The following is a 16,350-nucleotide window of genomic DNA, read 5'->3' on the forward strand; positions in this document are numbered from 1 at the left end:
GGACAGCACATCCCAGGGCCAGGGCAGCTGAGCTGGGCAGTGTGGGACCCTGCTCCCGGTGTTTTGGATTTTTTTCTTTCTTTCAGTGGAGCCTTTATCTCCAAATCTCCCAAACAAAGGCGGTTGCACTTTGGAGCTGTTGTTGTTTGTTTGCAGCTCTGGGGTTTATTTTTCTGGTGTTCATAGACCCTTCACCTCCCAAACCCAGCCTTAAGCTCTGGTGCTAAGGCAGGTGATCTCGGGACTGGCATTTGGGCAATCCCATTGAATAACTCCCCTTTGCAGGGACGCCAAGGCTCGGGTGGAGGGCTTTGAGTGGGGCTGACTCGTCTTAGGCTTTTCTGAGCCTGCTGTGGGTTTCCTGCTCTGATCCTGGGGCCGGGGCTGGGAGGGGCTGGGCGATGAAACCGCCGGTGCTGAGCGGGCACAGCGCGGGCTCGGGGGCTCAGCCTGAGCCTCTCCTCCCCGCGGGTCCCACGGCAGGGCCAGCCCTCCCCTGCGGGGATCTGGGGCAGCTGGTGCCGCTGCTCGGGGTTACACCTTGCTGAGCTGGCACAGGGGAGCAGCAGGCAGCCCTGGGTGTCAGCCCGGGGGCTGCTGTGCCCCTGTTGTGTCACGTTCTGCGAGCGCTGTTTGACACTCGGAGGGTCCGAAACTGCTCTGCACGTTAGGTGCTTTCCCTGCGCCGTGCTGGAGCCTCTCCTCCAGCCTGGTTCTCAGAGCCAGCCAGAGCAGGCGCTGATCTCCGGCTCTGGGGGAGCTCTGCAGCTGGGGCTCCCCAGTTCTCACATTTTGGTGTAAATGAGGCGCTGCTGTTCAAAAGCTGCCTGGGTAGGGCTTGCTCCTGTTCCTTCTCCCAGGGCTGGTACCTCTCCTCTTCCCTAAACGCCATTTCCCACTGGTAACTCAGGATTTCCTTTCCTCCTGTGAGCAGTGGGATGTCCCGTGTCATTCCTGCCCCTCAGCACCGTTATCCAACAGGCACAGGCGCTCTTGTTATTCCAGAAGTAGATTTTCTTCTCCTGCCAGGAGTTTTATCTTCTGCTTTGAGATGAAATCACTGCCTAAGGCACTCTTCAGGAGCGATTCTCTGTGTTCCTCCTCTGCTGCCTCTTCCCCCGTTGGCTCAGGGCATGGGGACTCCCTGGACTGAGGGTGTGCAGCCCAGGGAGGGAATGTCCCCCACGGTCCCTGCCGTGGCTGCTGTGTCCTCAGTGTCACAGCAGCCCCTGCCCGGCCCTGTCTGACCGGGGTTTGGGTGGCACGGCCTCCTCTGCAGCAACCCTGAGAGGATGTTTGTCAAACCGGCTGCCTCCCGGCTCCCCTGGTACCCTGCCTTGCTGTGGTTTGAGTGAACATCTTATCAGCCTCATCTCCTGCTCCGTGCAGAGCTCTCGCTCGCTGACAAACACCGAGGTGAAGTTTTTCTTGAAAATCGCAGCTTTCTCCCCGCACTGCCCCGTGCCCTACAAAGGCTTCCTCCAGCTGCTCCCTCCCTCGCTCCGGCTTTCTATCTTTGGCTCCTCTGCGAGGTGGAGGGGAGGCAGTAAAATCTTACAAGTAAACAGCTGAAACCCAAGATTTTCTTCTGTAATCTAAGAAAAACAGTTTCACTGGAGGAGCAGGTACCAGGCATGTGCTGCTGCACTGCTGGGCCCAGCTCGGTGTTCAGGGCTGAGCTCAGTGCCCAGGGCTGAGCTCAGTGCCCAGGGCTGAGCTCGGTGCCCAGGTCACAGCTCGGTGCCCAGGGCTGAGCTCGGTGCCCAGGGCTGAGCTCAGTGCCCAGGGCTGAGCTCGGTGCCCAGGTCACAGCTCGGTGCCCAGGGCTGAGCTCGGTGCCCAGGGCTGAGCTCGGCGCCCAGGGCTGAGCTCAGTGCCCAGGGCACAGCTCGGTGTCCAGGGCTGAGCTCGGTGCCCAGGGCTGAGCTCGGCGCCCAGGGCTGAGCTCAGTGCCCAGGGCACAGCTCGGTGTCCAGGGCTGAGCTCGGTGCCCAGGGCTGAGCTCGGCGCCCAGGGCTGAGCTCAGTGCCCAGGGCACAGCTCGGTGTCCAGGGCTGAGCTCGGTGCCCAGGGCTGAGCTCGGCGCCCAGGGCTGAGCTCAGTGCCCAGGGCACAGCTCGGTGTCCAGGGCTGAGCTCGGTGCCCAGGGCTGAGCTCGGCGCCCAGGGCTGAGCTCAGTGCCCAGGGCACAGCTCGGTGCCCAGGGCACAGCTCCGGTGTGTTCCAGTGCCCAGCTCTCCCTCTGCACTGAGGATCTCCCAAAGCTCCTGTCCTGTCCCTCAGGATGAGCTGGAGGAGGCAGAAAGCTGAGGTGGAGCTCAGAGCAGTTGATTTTCCTCCCTTCTGAGGATCTCACCTCGAAAACAGCTCTGGGTAGGATCCCTTTGCTTTAAACCCAATGAAGTTTTTTGTCCATCTGCTGCAGCATCAGCCCAAGCTGCTGCTTCCTTCAGCCTCACCAGGCTCCTTGTTCTGTTTCCCTCAGTGCCCAAAGCCCTCCGGGTGCTGAGCCATGGCCTGGCACCACCCCAGGTGAGGGATCCGTGTCCCTGTATGCACTGCCACTGTCCCCAAAGCTGGGCAGAGCGTTCGGCGCTGCTCCCGAGGCCCAAGGGCTTTGTTTTCCCTCTCCTGTTTCCTGCCGGGATGCTCAGCCCCAGAACAAGGGGCAGGAAAGGGTGTTGTCCTGGCCCCAGGGTACCCGGGCTCCCCGGTGCCGCTGGAGCTGCGGGATCCCCTCTGGAGGGCCCCTTGGCAGGTCCTTGCCATCCCGAGGAGATCTCGGCTGCTCCGTGTCTGCCTGGCCCCGCTCTCCCGGCTCCGGAGCCTTCCCTGCCTGCGGTGTGGAGCCCCCAGGCTGCGGGGTTTGCTCTGAGGGCTGAGAGGTGTCCTGCAGGGGGGTCTGGTCCTCTTCACTGCTGCATTTTGGCTCTTTGGGCTCTTCCCTCTGGTCCTGGGCTCCAGAGGGAGCTCAGGGGAGTCCTCTGGGCGCTGGAGATGGGGCTCGGGTGGACCTCAGCCCAAGAGAAGGGATTTTCCTTGCTGGAAGGGCACTCTGTGCCTGTCCCAGCTGTGCCAGGGCTGCTGGTGCCACTGGGCTGCTGAGGGCCCTTCTGCTCCTGGGTGGGAGCAGATCCTGAGCAGCAGGAAAGCGCTGGAAGGGAAAGGTCCCAGGCCCTGGAGGCAAGTGGGGAACCCCAGTGGGTCCCAGCTGAGTGGAAAGTCCTTGCCAGGGAGCTGTGGTGCCCCAAGGCTTTCCCGTGACTTTGGTGGCTTCACAGCTCAGCAGAAAAAGATGGCTTTTGTTGATAATTCTTTTTCATACTATTTTTTCCTTTTTACAAACTTTTTGCCTCAAGCAGTACAAGGGAAAATCTAAAACCAGTGGTCAGCAGGTTCCCACTTCCCACCAAAGGGTAGATGTTTACTAGGTTGGTGTTAATTAACAGAAGTACTTAATTTGTCTGTTCACCTTTGTGTCCCACAGAGATGAATGAAGCCTCTTAACTAAGCAATCCTGGATGGAAATTCCCCAAGGGTCTGGCACCCATGCAGGACAATTTCACAGATGATTTTAGGATATTTCCCAAGCTGAGCTTTGGTGTGCTGGGCCTCCTCTCACTCACTTTAATCAGTGGCTTTTAAGAAAATAATTGGTTAGAAATTTATAGTAATTAATAAGAAATAATTTAAAAAGAATTTATAATAATTGTTATAAATTGCCCTTTTGGATGCTCACACCTCCAGAGGGGATGGGTTCAACCTTGCCCTGATGCTGGGAATTGTTGGGCATCTGTTGGAAATGGGGCAAAACCTTGGGGCAGGTGGGTTTCCCTGAGGACTTGGGGCTCTTAAACCAGGAGCTGTCCCTGCTGTGTGGAGAGGGCTGGGCCACCACTGGGGTGGAGCTGCTCAACATCCTCATAGAAACCAAAGCATTTTCCAAACCTTGACCTCAGCACTTGTTTTTCTTGGTGTTCTCAAGATGCTTAACAGGGCTCCTGAAAGTCAGATTGCGTTCTCCAGAACTGTCCCTGGCCCTCAGCGTGGGTGGCACGGAGGGGACAGCAGAAAAAGTCACAAGGTTTCTGCCCCGTTGTGGTGGACCAAGCAAGGCCTTTCCCACGGGAAATGCTTCCATAAGCAGTGCCCGGGGAGAGGAGGCTCAGGCTCCTGTGTGGTCCGTGGCACAGCAGGAAAAGCCTCCCGAAGAGCGCGTTCTGTGGTTTGAAAGTGACAGCAATACCTTGGCTGGTTTTATTTCACATTCCCTGCCTGCTGTGCACCGAGACACGCGGGAAGGGTTTGTGCTGGCTGAGCAGCCCGTCCCAGCGAGGACTGAGCTGCTTTCTGAGCTGGCTCTTGCAGGGCTGTGTGTGAGTCACTCTGGGCTCCTACTCACTGCCTTTCTCCTGCCACCAGCCTGGCCGAGCTGCTGGGCTCGGCTTCCGCGGCACCGCGGGCACCGGGCACGGGTGAGGGCTCTGCTGCAGAGCCACTTCAGGCTCTGCAGAGGGGACGAGCCCAGGAGCCCCTCTGGGCGAGGGGAGCGCAGGCACTGGGCAGGTCAGTGGTGCTCGGGGTGTTTGCTGTCCCCTGGGGGGAGCTGCTGGTGGCTTCTCCCTGGGGCAGGGTGGAGGCGGCTCCCTCTGCTCCCAGGGAGCTCCAGCAGCCAGGCTCACCTTCCAGAGAGCTCCAGCAGCCAGGCTCGGCTTCCAGGGAGCTCCAGCAGCCAGGCTCAGCTCCCAGGGAGCTCCAGCAGCCAGGCTCAGCTTTCCTGAGCCCTGCCAGGGAGCTCCAGCAGCCAGGCTCAGCTCCCAGGGAGCTCCAGCAGCCAGGCTCACCTTCCCTGAGCCCTGCCAGGGAGCTCCAGCAGCCAGGCTCAGCTTCCAGGGAGCTCCAGCAGCCAGGCTCAGCTTCCCAGAGCCCTGCCAGGGAGCTGCTGGCGATGCAGGGTGGGTGGAGGTGGCCGTGCTGGGGACACGGGCAGGGAGGGCTCTGGAGCCTCTGCCAGGTCACGGTGGCTCCAGGACAGGGGTGGGTGAGGCTGTGAAGGGCACGGCCACTGCTGGGTTCTGGCCCCCAGTGCTGGCCAAATGGGCAGGGAATTGGGTGTTTTAGGGTATTTCTGATATGTGTGGTGTGGGTGCTGTCCAGGGTGAAACAAGGGCTGTCTTACAGGCGGTTTTGTAGCACTGGCAGCTTTTGCTTCTTCTTACTCAATTATTTTTGTGAATTTTTGTGAGTCTTCTAAGCAAGAGGCAAAGAATGTGTGGATGGACCCATCTCTGTGCCTTGCCAGAGGGGACGCCTGCCCCAGGGTCCCTCTGGGCTGCAGGGGAGGAGGGAATGGCCTCCTGGGCACCTCTGATTGCTCAGGTCAGGAGCATCCCCTTACTGCTCCTGGTGTCCCAGACACGGATGTGCATTGGCTGGGATAGAACCTTCCTGGGCAGCCAGGCTCTGCCAGCCAGGTGGCAGCAGAGGTGGCACGTGGCAGGGCTGCAGGCACAATTTCACAATGTCCTGACGGGCTGGGCTCACATCCCCTCGGTGTTTTCCACCCTTGCCACAGGGGCACGTGGACCTTTCCTTCATGGCCGTGTGGCAGCTCAGGGACAGCTCTGCAGCCTTCCCTGGCACTCGGGGTGGGCTTGTGACCGCGGCCAGGGAGCACTGCAGCCCCAAGGACAACCCTTTATTAACTCTGCTCCTCGTTTCCCCTTCAATGCAGTGGGGATAGAACCTTCCTGGGCAGCCGGGCTCTGCCAGCCAAGGCTCAGGTGGCAGCAGAGGTGGCACGTGGCAGGGCTGCAGGCACAATTTCACAATGTCCTGGCGGGCTGGGCTCACATCCCCTCGGTGTTTTCCACCCTTGCCACAGGGGCACGTGGACCTTTCCTTCATGGCCGTGTGGCAGCTCAGGGACAGCTCTGCAGCCTTCCCTGGCACTCGGGGTGGGCTTGTGACCGCGGCCAGGGAGCACTGCAGCCCCAAGGACAACCCTTTATTAACTCTGCTCCTCGTTTCCCCTTCAATGCAGGAGATGAGTTAAAATGCAGCACACCACGTGCACAGAGGACAGGATCTACCACGCGCTGGAGAGGTGTCTGCACGGGCTGAGCAGGGACGCTGTGGCCAGCAGATGGGCTGGTAGGTGACCTCTGAACCGTGGCCTTCCCTCTGGGCTGCCCTGAGCCCTGCTGGGCTGTCTCACCCAGGCCTCTCTCTGGGTCTGAGGGAGCTGCTGGTGCTGCTGGAAGCCTTTCCCTTTGCAGTGGTCCCCTTCCAGCCTGGCCAGTCCTCCCGGGCGTTCTGCTGGAGCAGGAAGGAGTTCCAGGACCCTGCACAGGTCACGGCAGGTCTGGCCCGTGTGAGGACTCAGCAGGGCAGTGGTGCCAGTGCCAGCTGAGCCGGGGAGAGGAGAGGGCTTTGTTTGCCCAGGAGCCCTTTGTGCACTCAGGCGGCCCTGCCCGCTGCTCTCTGCCCCCACGGCAGGGTGTGATGCCGCTGCATTGTCACACACAGCACGGGGTGCTGCTATCAGCCCAGCCCTGCCTCAGATACCATAAAGAGCTGAGCCTTGTTCAGGGGCTGTGAAGGGATTGGTGAGGGCAGAGCAGCAACCAGCAGAAATAATCTGAGTGTTGTTTTGACCTTTCTGACTCCTAGCTGTGTCTGTGAGATGTGATTAAATCACTGCCAAACCCTCTTGTGGATGAAAGATTCTGGGGGCTGTCAGATTCTGAGTCCTTCTTGTCCGTGCAGTTCTTCCAACCCTTTCTGCTTTTCTTTTCCCCTGCAAGACCAACAGAGAGACGAGGCAGGATCCTGCCTGCTGCCAGCTCCCAGAGGAGTCCCCCTGCCCTCCCTCGCAGCCGCTGGAGCTGTGCTGTGACACACCTGGGGGTGGCTGGGGCAGTTCTGCCCAGGATCCCGTGTCCTTTCTTCCCCTGCTCCGGGAGCAGCCCTGACCCACATTCCCGGTGTCTGGAAGCGCGGCCCCGTGCTTGGCACGGTGACAGCGCCTGGCCAGAGCAGCCCCGTGGCCAAGGAGGTCACGGTGTGCCCAGAGCCCACCGCGGCTGTAATTACATCAATCAGCTCCCGTGTCACTCACAGCTCCAGCCCTCTGCGCTGCTCCTGGGCTGGGGAGGCTCTGAACCACGGCTCCATCATTTCTCCAGCTTGTTAGCAAAGATGGGGTGGGCAGGGCTGGGCAGGGCTGGGAGCTGTGCTGAGCCCCCGTGAGTCCCACCCCAGCGATGTCCCCTGGTCCCAGGCCCCTTCCTGGGGCTCTCCTGGGCTTTGGCAGGAGCTGCCGTTCCTGGGAGGATTTTGGGCGTTTTGCACCTCAGAAATCTCCCTCTCATCATTCCTGCTCTGCCAGGAATCTGCAGCGTGCCCTGGCTGGGCGTTGGTGGCTTTGCTGTGCCCCAGCCCCGCTGCTGCTGCTGGGGACCCCCAGGACCCCCAGAGCCCTCCCCAGGCTGTCCCTCCTTGTCCCTGCTGTCCCCATCCCACTGTGAGGGCGGGGAAGGGCCGGGTCACTGGCGGCAGGAAGGGTTCAGGGGGAGCAGAGCTTCCCTCAGCCCGGAGCTGTCCCCTGCTGCCCGTCAGAGCCGGAGCAGAGCTGTTGTCACATCCTTCCCCAAGGACAAGTGACACTTTCATTATTGCTGTCCTGTCCACGCTGTTGTTTGTGGCAGGGTTGATCCTCACAAGTCACTGAATCCTTTCATCTTGCTCTTGGCTGGGCTGGAACCTTCACCTTCCTCATTTTTCACTCCTATTTCCCAATTCCTTTGCTTTCCCCTCTTCTTTACCCTCCCCGTACACCAAAATAACACACACCACATCACAGCTTTTTGGCTGAGACCTTGCTGAATTCTGGAAATCATCTAAAGCTTTATTTTTCTGTGCTAACTTTCACACAAGGTTGCTCCAGAGAGGGTGAGTAATCGTTTCCAACACATTGCTCCCCCTGAGTAAGGGATGAGGAGCTGAGGGCTGTGAAGTCAGCAAGAGGAGTTGTGAGGGTTTGGCCATCCCGGATTTACAGCCTGGATGAGCCCCTGGCGGGTGTAAACAGAAGATCTTTCTGCAGAACTTATTGCAAAAACCAAATCAAAATGAATTGTCTGTGACTCATAAAAATCCCCGTTAGAAAAGTGCCTGTTGGGAGGAAAACCTCCTTGTGGAGGAACCACTTCAGGGCTGGCCTTGCTTTGTGCTGCAGGAGAGAGACCATGGCCAAATTAGAGTGTGAGAAGCAAGAAAAATGTTTTATTGCTTGCTGGTGAGCAGGAAAAAAAGGAAAAAAAAGAGAAAAAAAGGAGTTTTTGGTGAAGCAGAGCCCTGGGCTTGGCTCTGGTGGGGCTGGCGACCTGGCAGGTCTTACCCTTTGAGCTGATTTCTCCAGCTCGTGCTGGGTTTTCCTGTGCAATCTGCCCAGGCTGGGTGGCAGTGCCAGGAGGTGCCCTGTGCCACCTCCCGTGCCTCAGCAGCTGCAGGCTGGCTTGCTGCCCTCCCCAAGGGGCTGTGGCTGCCAGCTTGGGCCGTGCCTGTCCTTGGGCAGCTCCTGCCCCAGCTGGCCCTTCCTTGGGGCAGTCCCCAGGAGAAACCACCTCCCTCTGGCGAGGAGATGGCAGCAGCTCTGGGGGAGGAGGAAACGGAGCTTTCTGCTCTCTACCCACCCCGTGGGTGTCACTTCTGACGCCGCCAGGGGCCGTGCCCAGTGCCGTGGGCGAGGGCAGCTCGGGGGGTGCCGTTCCTGCTCCAGTGCCTCTGGATTTCCGAGTGCCAGCTGCCCGCTCTGAGGAGAAATGCCACCCCCGAGGCCAGGAAGGAGCTGCTCCGGGAGGAGGAGGAGGAGGAAGAGGGCATCTTGGGGCACTTCTCAGAAAAGCAATGGCAAAGCCTCATCCTTCCGAGGCCGCCCACGGCGCTGCCGTGTGCCGTGCCCCTCCTGGCACCTCTGGGGCTGCTGGCCACCCAAGCCCAGCCCAGGCTGCCTGAGCAGCCCCTGCCCAGCAGCTGCTGCTGCTCAGGGCCTTTTGGGGCTCTTCTGCCCCGGGGAGAATTTCCCTGGGCTCTGCAGAGGCTTTGCCCTCCCACCAGCAGGTTTTTCTTTGGCTCGCTGTCATGCTGGGTTTAGTCAGTCACGCTCTGTGGGGTGCTGGGATAAGCTCAGCTTAGTCCTGCCTTTGCCCCAGCCCCAGCTGGGGACAGGGTGTGCCCTGGGCTGCCTGTGCTGCTGGCTGGGGCCGGGAGTGACCGTGGGGCCATGAGTGACCGTGAGGAGTGACCGTGGGGCCATGAGTGACCATGGGGCTATGAGTGAGTGCCCATGGGGCCATGAGTGCCCACGGGGCCATGAGTGACTGTGGGGCCATGAGTGCCCACAGGGCCATGAGTGACCGTGCCCCTGTCCCCACAGCCGGGCTGTGCCTGAACTGCTGGAGCCTGCAGGAGCTGGTGAGCCGCGACGCCGGTAACTACCTCATCCTGGTGGAGAAGATCCTGGCCAAGACCAAGGAGGTGAGTGGGGGCTGGCAGGGGAACCGCGGGCTCCGAGGCAGCAGCAGCTCCGTGCCTCGCTCAGGATGGGCTTTGGCAAAGCTGGCTGGGGGATTTGGGGTCATTGGGTACTGCTGGGGCTGGGTCAGCAGGTGCAGAGCTCTGGTGGCACCACTGCTGTGTGTCCCATGAGAAGAGCCCATCCCCGTTGTTGGGGCAGCCCTGCAGGTCCCCAGGGGTGGGCTGTGATCCCCCAAAGCCCTGCTCGGTGCTCTGCAGCTCCTCCAGCCTTCCCCTGCCCTTCCCTGGTTCTGTTCTTTGGGTGGCTGGAGCTGCTCTGGCTGCAGAGTGGTCTGGAACAGGAGGGCTTAGGAGAGGCTTTATTGCACTGTGGGCTGTGCCAGCATCTCCTTGAGCCCTCAGTGGGAGAGTTCTGCTGCCTATTCCCCGGAGAACCCCCTGGGATTCCACCCCCTGGATTCCACCCCCGGGTTTTCCCCCAGGGATGAGGGAATTTCCCCAGCAGGACTGGGGTCTCCAGGCACCTCCACTTTGGGGGTGCTCCCGGCCAGCAGCTCATCGCTGTGCCCTCGGCTGTTCCCACAGGTGCAGGAGAGGTGTGACTACGAGCTGGTGACGCCCCTGGCCCTGCTCTTCTACTCGGCCGTGCTCTATGTAAGTGCTGAGCTGCTGCCCCGCTCCCAGCCCGGCCAGGCTCCAAAATCAAGGAGGCTTCGGCTGGAACCTCCCAGCCTGCTCCCATCAGTTCCTCCCAAAAAGAAAGATTCTGTATGAATCCAGAGGGATCAGGATCGAGCAACCATTGCACAAGATGAGAGACAAAGAAATGAGCTTCAGGGTTTGAAGCTATTTTTTTAAGGCTGGGCTAATCAGAAAGGGAGATGGACAATAAAGGGGAATTCTTTTCTTTACCCTTTATAGCTGGGCAAAATACACAGGCAGCATGAATGAAAAGGAGCAGAGCCTTCCCAGGAAATACTTTTTTTATTATTATTATTCCCAGCACAATGCATCATTATCCCAAGGAAGTCATTGCTGCCAGGTCCTGCACAAGCACAGCCTGCGTGGAATTCATCTGTGCGCCTTGTGGGGCTTAAAAAGGAATTTATATTTAGGCTTGGGCACGTGAGCGCCGCTTGGGGAGGCTGGGAAGGAGCTCCTTGGAGCTGTGCCCGGGGGATCCTGTGGCCCTGCCTTGGGAGGAGATGGGGTGCCACGGGGGGACTCAGCTTTGCTTCCCCCCTGCCCCTGCCAGCCCAAGCCTGGAGGTCTCACGCAGCCCTGGGGGTCTGTGCTCCCCTCACCTCTGTCCTTGTCCCCGCAGGCTCCTCACCTCCCCCCCGGCTCTGAGCTGCTGCTGAAGGCTGCCAGTGTGTACCACAGCTTCCTGACGTGGCCCGTGCCCTACTGCGACACCGCCCGGGAGCTGCTCACCTTCATCAGCAACGAGCTCAGGGCGCCAGGTGAGCGGCCCTGCCCTGCCTGGGATCTGGCAGCTCCAAACCTGGCACTGAACCCAGCACCAAACCCGGCCCTGGCAGCTCCAAACCTGGCACTGAACCCAGCACCAAACCCGGCCCTGGCAGCTCCAAACCCAGCACCAAACCCGGCCCTGGCAGCTCCAAACCCAGCACCAAACCCAGCACCAAATCCAGCTCCAACCCCAGCCCTGCCCTCTCCAAACCTGGCACCAAACCCGGCCCTGCCCTGGGGCTGTGCCCCGGCTGCTCCTGTCTCATCCCCCCTCACTTCCCGAGCCTGGCAGCGCAGTGTCCACCCAAGGCTCAGCTGTCCCGGGGGTCAGGACGCTGCCCCCCCAGGATGGCATTCCCTGGTCCAGCACGAGGTGGGAGCGGGTTCCTCCGCAGGCTGCTGGTGTTGTGTGCCCTGTGTGCAGGGAGCATGCCGGGCTCCCCCAGCTGTGCCTCAGAGGCAATTAGCCACAGGGCTGACGATCTCCCGGCTGGGTTTCAGTCTGGAGGGTCTTTTCCCCATGGAGCACGTGCTGGCTGCTCCCCAGGCTGCCCTTTGTGTGAGGGACACGGGGGGACAGCGCTGGGGCCGTTCATGGGCATCGGGGGGGCTGGAGCCCCCAGCCTGCTCTTCCGTGGAGATTTCCACAGGGCTGAGGCACTCCCTGGGCTGTTCTTTCCTGCCCAGACACCCCTTGTGACCAGCTCTGGGCTCAGGCACGGCCAGCACCAGTGCTCCTCTTAATTAAGGGCTCCTTGTGGATGTCCTGTGGTTCCCAGTGGAGCAGCTCTTCCAATTATTGCTCAAAGCCTTTTTGCCTGATCTCGCTGCCTTTCGGGGGCTTTTGAAGAGCTGTTATCACACAGAGCACATTGCAGGCCGTGTTTAATCCTGGGCAGGGTTTGGGAGGCCTGGGGGGATGTGCCTGTGGCTGGGGGTGCTCCCCACCCCTCAGGCTGGGAAGGTGCTCTGGGGGATGGGAGAGGCAGGGTCCCTGTCAGGGCAGCAGTTCCTGTGAGGTGGGAACTTGGGGATGGGGGGAAAGGAACAACAAGATGGAAAAATCCCAACCTGAGCTCTGGACTGGCTGCCTTACCCCCAGCACCACTGGCCACGGCCACCAGGCAGGTCTGGCTGCAGGGCCACAGGGACGTGGGGACGCTCGTGGGGCTCCCCAGCTCCCTCCTGGTGGTTTCCTGCCCTGTCCTGGCCAGGGCTGTGCTTTGCCCACCTCTGGAGAGCCCCGAGTGCCAGGTGGGGGCTGCTGCCCCCCGTTCTGTGCCATCCCCAGTGCCCCAGGCTGTGGGAGTGGGGACCCTGGCCCAGAAGCTTTCCCCTCCACAGCAGAGTGGATTTCCTCCCCTGCCAGAGCTGCTGTGTGGGAGGGCTCCCTGCTGCCCCGGGAGCCCTCAGTGAGGCTCTGTCCCCTGCTGCTGAGCTGCCAGGACCTTCCAGGCTGTTCCAGGCTTGCTCCGCATCCCCCTGACCTGCTGGGGGGACCGAGGGCAAAGCCTTTTATTGCCATGAGGGCAAAGATTAACAGAGAACGAGCCGCTGTCAATATTTGCCAGGAGCACAAGAGCTTTGATCTGCGCCCTGGGGCTGATGCCTCTGCAGGAGGGTCTGGTGCTGTGTGACCTGAGAGGGTCCTGGTGTGCCCTTGTGGGTCCTGGGTGTCCCCCCGTGGGTCCTGGGTGTCCCCTCGTGGCTGCTGGGCTGGGGATGTGGCTCCCTGCAGGGACAAGGGCTGGATCCTGCTGGTCCATAAGGGTTTCCTGTCCTGCTGATGGGGTGACAGGGCTCTGCTGATGTCACCCAGTGTCCTGGGGGCAGTCCTGGGGGGCACCCAGGCTGTGGCTGCCCACAGCAGCCTCTCCTGCGCCAGAGTGGGCTGTGTCCCTGCAGGCGGGGAGGTGGCAGTGACCTGCTGGTGACCTGCAGGGCCTGGGGGCTGGAGCAGCTGGCAAAGGTCATCCTGGAGCTCCCACCCCACAGGAGCAGGGGCTGGAGCAGGTCTCCGGGTCTCCTGCCCCCTCCTGGGGGTGCTCTCCCGTCGCTCTGGGTTTAACCCTTCACGCCCTGGGCTCCCTGCTCTGCACTGCCCCCAGGCAGTGGCTGTGCCTTGTCCTCACCAGGACTCTGCTGCTGCTCCTGCTCCGGCCTGGGCTCTGCCGGCTCAGGAGGGCCCTGGGGGCAGAGGCAGCTCCTGCAGGGCTTCTGTGCCTCACTGCTCTGCTCTCCCCCAGGGATCACCTTCCAGAGGCTGGTGAGGACGGAGCAGGGGCTGCCTGTGAAGAACTGCCAGAGCTCCACGGTGTAAGTGTGGAAGCACTGCTGGGGCTCCCTGTGGCATCCCCTCGGGCTGCCACTGCTGCAGCATCTCCCAGGGGCGGGGAGGAGGGCTGGGAAGCCGGGCTGAGCTGTGGGAGGGGTGAGGAGAGCGCCTGGGGCATTTCCAGAGCCTGGGACAGGATCTGTGGGCTCCCTGCCGGTGACCCTGCAGGGCTGCAGGCGTGGGGAAGGCAAAGCCTCCTCCCCAGGGAGCTGCACGTGTTGGAGAGCAGCTGGGATCTGTGATTTTGGGAGCCAGAAGGGAGTCCCATGCCAGCCCCGGGCAGCTCTGAGCAGGCAGACTCTGCACCTTGTTTGGGGCTGAACCTTTCCCTGCCGTCCTCATGTGCAAAGAGGGAAATGAGGCTGGGGATGGACCTGGGCCGTCCTGAGAGCTTCTCCTCAGAGCTGCACCTTCAGGAGGAGATGTTTGGGCTCCCTCGTGTCCCTTGGGGCCCAGTGGCAGCTGGGCTGGGCTGGGGATTGGCTGGGCTGGGCTGGGCTGGGCTGGGCTGGGCTGGCTGGTGCCATGCCCGGCCTGAGCGCTGTCCCTGTCCCCAGGACGGTGCTGCTGCTGAACCACTCGGAGGTGCCCAGCGAGTTCCTGTCCATCGCCCGCAGGCTGAGCTCCAGCGAGCCCCCCCAGCACTCCACGCTGCTGCTGCTCCTCGAGCACCTCTACCAGGCCACCTTCGGCACCCGCTGCGACCTGGCCGCGCTGCACCAGCTGCTCAAGGTGGGCAGGGGCAGTGCCCACCCTGGGCTGCACCAGCTGCTCAAGGTGGGCAGGGGCAGTGCTCACCCTGGGCTGCACCAGCTGCTCAAGGTGGGCAGGGGCAGCTCCCTGCAGGGGCTGCTGCATTTCCTACCCAAAGCACCACTGGCTTGGCGGAGGAAGAGAGTTTGGGTAACACTTCTTGGAGGAAAAATACGCATTTTCCCCATCTCAGGTTAGACCTGAGGTCTGAAGAGTTTGTGAAGTGTGTGCAGAGGGCTCTCTGCCCTTTTACCCTGCCACTCCTTTCCCATCCCAAAGTGGAGAGAGGAAGGGCCCCCAGATTGAAAATCAGCAAAAGTGTTTGACCATAGAAACACTTGAGAGAGAGGCAAAAAGAAGTCGTGAAGAAAACCCCTGGGGTGTTTTCAAAGTCATTTTTATTTCCACTGGAAAAGTTGGGGGTGCTGGAGGGGTGCGGGCAGTGGAGGGGGGCGAGCCCCCCGTCAGTGCTGCTGCTGAGCGGGGGGACCCCTGACCGTGTCCCCCGGCTCTGCTCCGCAGTGCAAGCCCCCGCAGGAGCTCTCGGAGCTCTACGGCAGCGCTGCCGATGCTCAGGAGGCGGCGGCCGCCAGCCCCGACCCCGCGCTGGCCCGGGAGCGGCTGCAGGCCGTGCTGCGCGACATCGCCGGGGCCGCCTGCTTCCCTGCCCTCGCAGGTGAGCCTCCCGCACCCTCGCTCTCCTCCCGGGGCTCGCTGCCGGCTCACCCCCGCAGCAGCAGCGGGAGTGCTTTTGCAGGGTCTCAGCCGAGTGCAACCACTGCGATAAGAAAGCACGGACACGGCTCTTGTTTAATAACCACACCTGAGCCACAAATGGTTTCATTTAAACAGCAGCCAAATGAGCTGTCCAGCCCCTGAACAGTTGAGGGGTGGGATGGAAGCATTAAACCAGGAGCCGGTGCTGGCTGTGACACCTGGTGGCTGTGGCGCTGTGCAGTGTCCCTTGTCCTGGAGCTGGGGACAGCAGTGCCGGGACTCAGCGTGCCCTGGGCTGCCCAAAACGGGCTGGGTGGCACCTCCCGGGCCAGGAGAGCTGGCCCTGGGGGACCCTGCAAAGCAGCTGCTGTGGCTCCTCTCTCCGCAGGCCAGGCCCAGCCCCGCAGGCTGCACCCCTTCCCCATCCCCCCCGCCCGCTGCTACACCTACAGCTGGGACCAGGACAACTTCGGTGAGTCGGGCCGGGCCGAGCTCTCAGCTGGGCCCCGCAGCAGCTTTGGAGAAGTAGAAGGTTCCCCTTGTGCTGAGCTGGTGCTTCCCCATTCCTGGAAGGGCCTCGTGTGTTCCTGGGAAGGCTCCGTGCTCGTCCCTGCTGGCCCCAGCAGAGCTCTGCGCCAGGCCTGACTGGGAGCCAGGGTGGGTCAGGTGGGGTTTGATCAGCCAAAGGTTTGGCTCTGCTCCAGTTAAACCTGGATCAGACGTGAGGATGTGGTGAAAGCTGGGTGGGAAGGAAGCAAAAGCCCAGCTGGAGTTTGGCTTTTGAGAACCCAGCCAGAACCTCGAGGAGAGAAACACAGTTTTCTTTGCATTGCGTCTGAGCAATGAAATGTGGAAATGAAAATCCCTTGGGGATGAGGTTTCCAGCTCCTTGGTGGACACCAGGGTGGGGCAGAGCTTTGGCCATCAGGAGTGGCAGTGGTGTCTGGGCTCACCACGTTTGCGGCGGCTCTGCTGCAGCCCGTGGCAGACACCTCCTCCCTCTGGTTGCTTTCAGACATCCTCAACGATGTCCTCAGCAAGGAGTGCAGCATTGCTGAGCCCCTGGCCTCGGAGAACGAGGAGGAGGACGAGGAGGAAGAGGAGGAGGAGGATGTGGAGCCGGACGGCGGCTGCCCCGAGCAGGACTCGCTGCTGGCCCCGCTCTGCGCCATCCCCGCTGACTCCGTGTACTCCGTGCTGGCCGAGGAGGGCTCCAAGCCCCCGCGCCTGTCCCTCTTCGCCTCCTCCAAGGAGTCCATCTCGGAGCTGACGGTGGTCTCCAGGAAGTCCCTGAAGTCCTTCGTGTCCAGCCTGAAGGACTGCATGGACAGCGGCTACGCCGAGGACAGCGACGAGAGCTGCCCGGACGCGGCGGGCCGGCCCGAGCTGCCCAAGCAGCGGCAGTCGCTGACCAACCGGCTCTACAGGCTGCTCAAGAGCAAGGGCCAGCAGCTGGTGCAGCGCCGGGACTGCCCGGGGCCGCGCTCGCCGCCGCTGCGGCGCGCCGAGAGCCTGTGCGCGTCCCCGGCGCC

The 16,350-nt window shown here is 61.5% G+C and overlaps 1 protein-coding gene across 1 annotated transcript in view; it reads left to right on the forward strand.

Moving 5' to 3' along the window:
- Positions 1-16,350, forward strand: part of PIK3R5 (phosphoinositide-3-kinase regulatory subunit 5) — a 40,323-nt gene that overhangs the window by 14,269 nt on the left and 9,704 nt on the right. The window contains exons 2-10 of the mRNA XM_039703737.1: positions 6,044-6,153; positions 9,440-9,540; positions 10,126-10,194; positions 10,865-11,003; positions 13,260-13,329; positions 13,906-14,080; positions 14,624-14,777; positions 15,207-15,290; positions 15,834-16,350. The exon at positions 15,834-16,350 is cut by the window's right edge and continues 2 nt beyond it. Of these exons, the coding sequence (XP_039559671.1) occupies positions 6,057-6,153; positions 9,440-9,540; positions 10,126-10,194; positions 10,865-11,003; positions 13,260-13,329; positions 13,906-14,080; positions 14,624-14,777; positions 15,207-15,290; positions 15,834-16,350 (1,406 nt within the window). The 5' untranslated portion in view covers positions 6,044-6,056. The remainder of the gene's footprint in view (positions 1-6,043; positions 6,154-9,439; positions 9,541-10,125; positions 10,195-10,864; positions 11,004-13,259; positions 13,330-13,905; positions 14,081-14,623; positions 14,778-15,206; positions 15,291-15,833) is intronic.

The sequence above is a fragment of the Passer montanus genome, unplaced genomic scaffold, assembly GCF_014805655.1.
Source record: "Passer montanus isolate IOZ18808 unplaced genomic scaffold, ASM1480565v1 scaffold168, whole genome shotgun sequence".
In the NCBI taxonomy this organism is placed as follows: domain Eukaryota; kingdom Metazoa; phylum Chordata; class Aves; order Passeriformes; family Passeridae; genus Passer; species Passer montanus.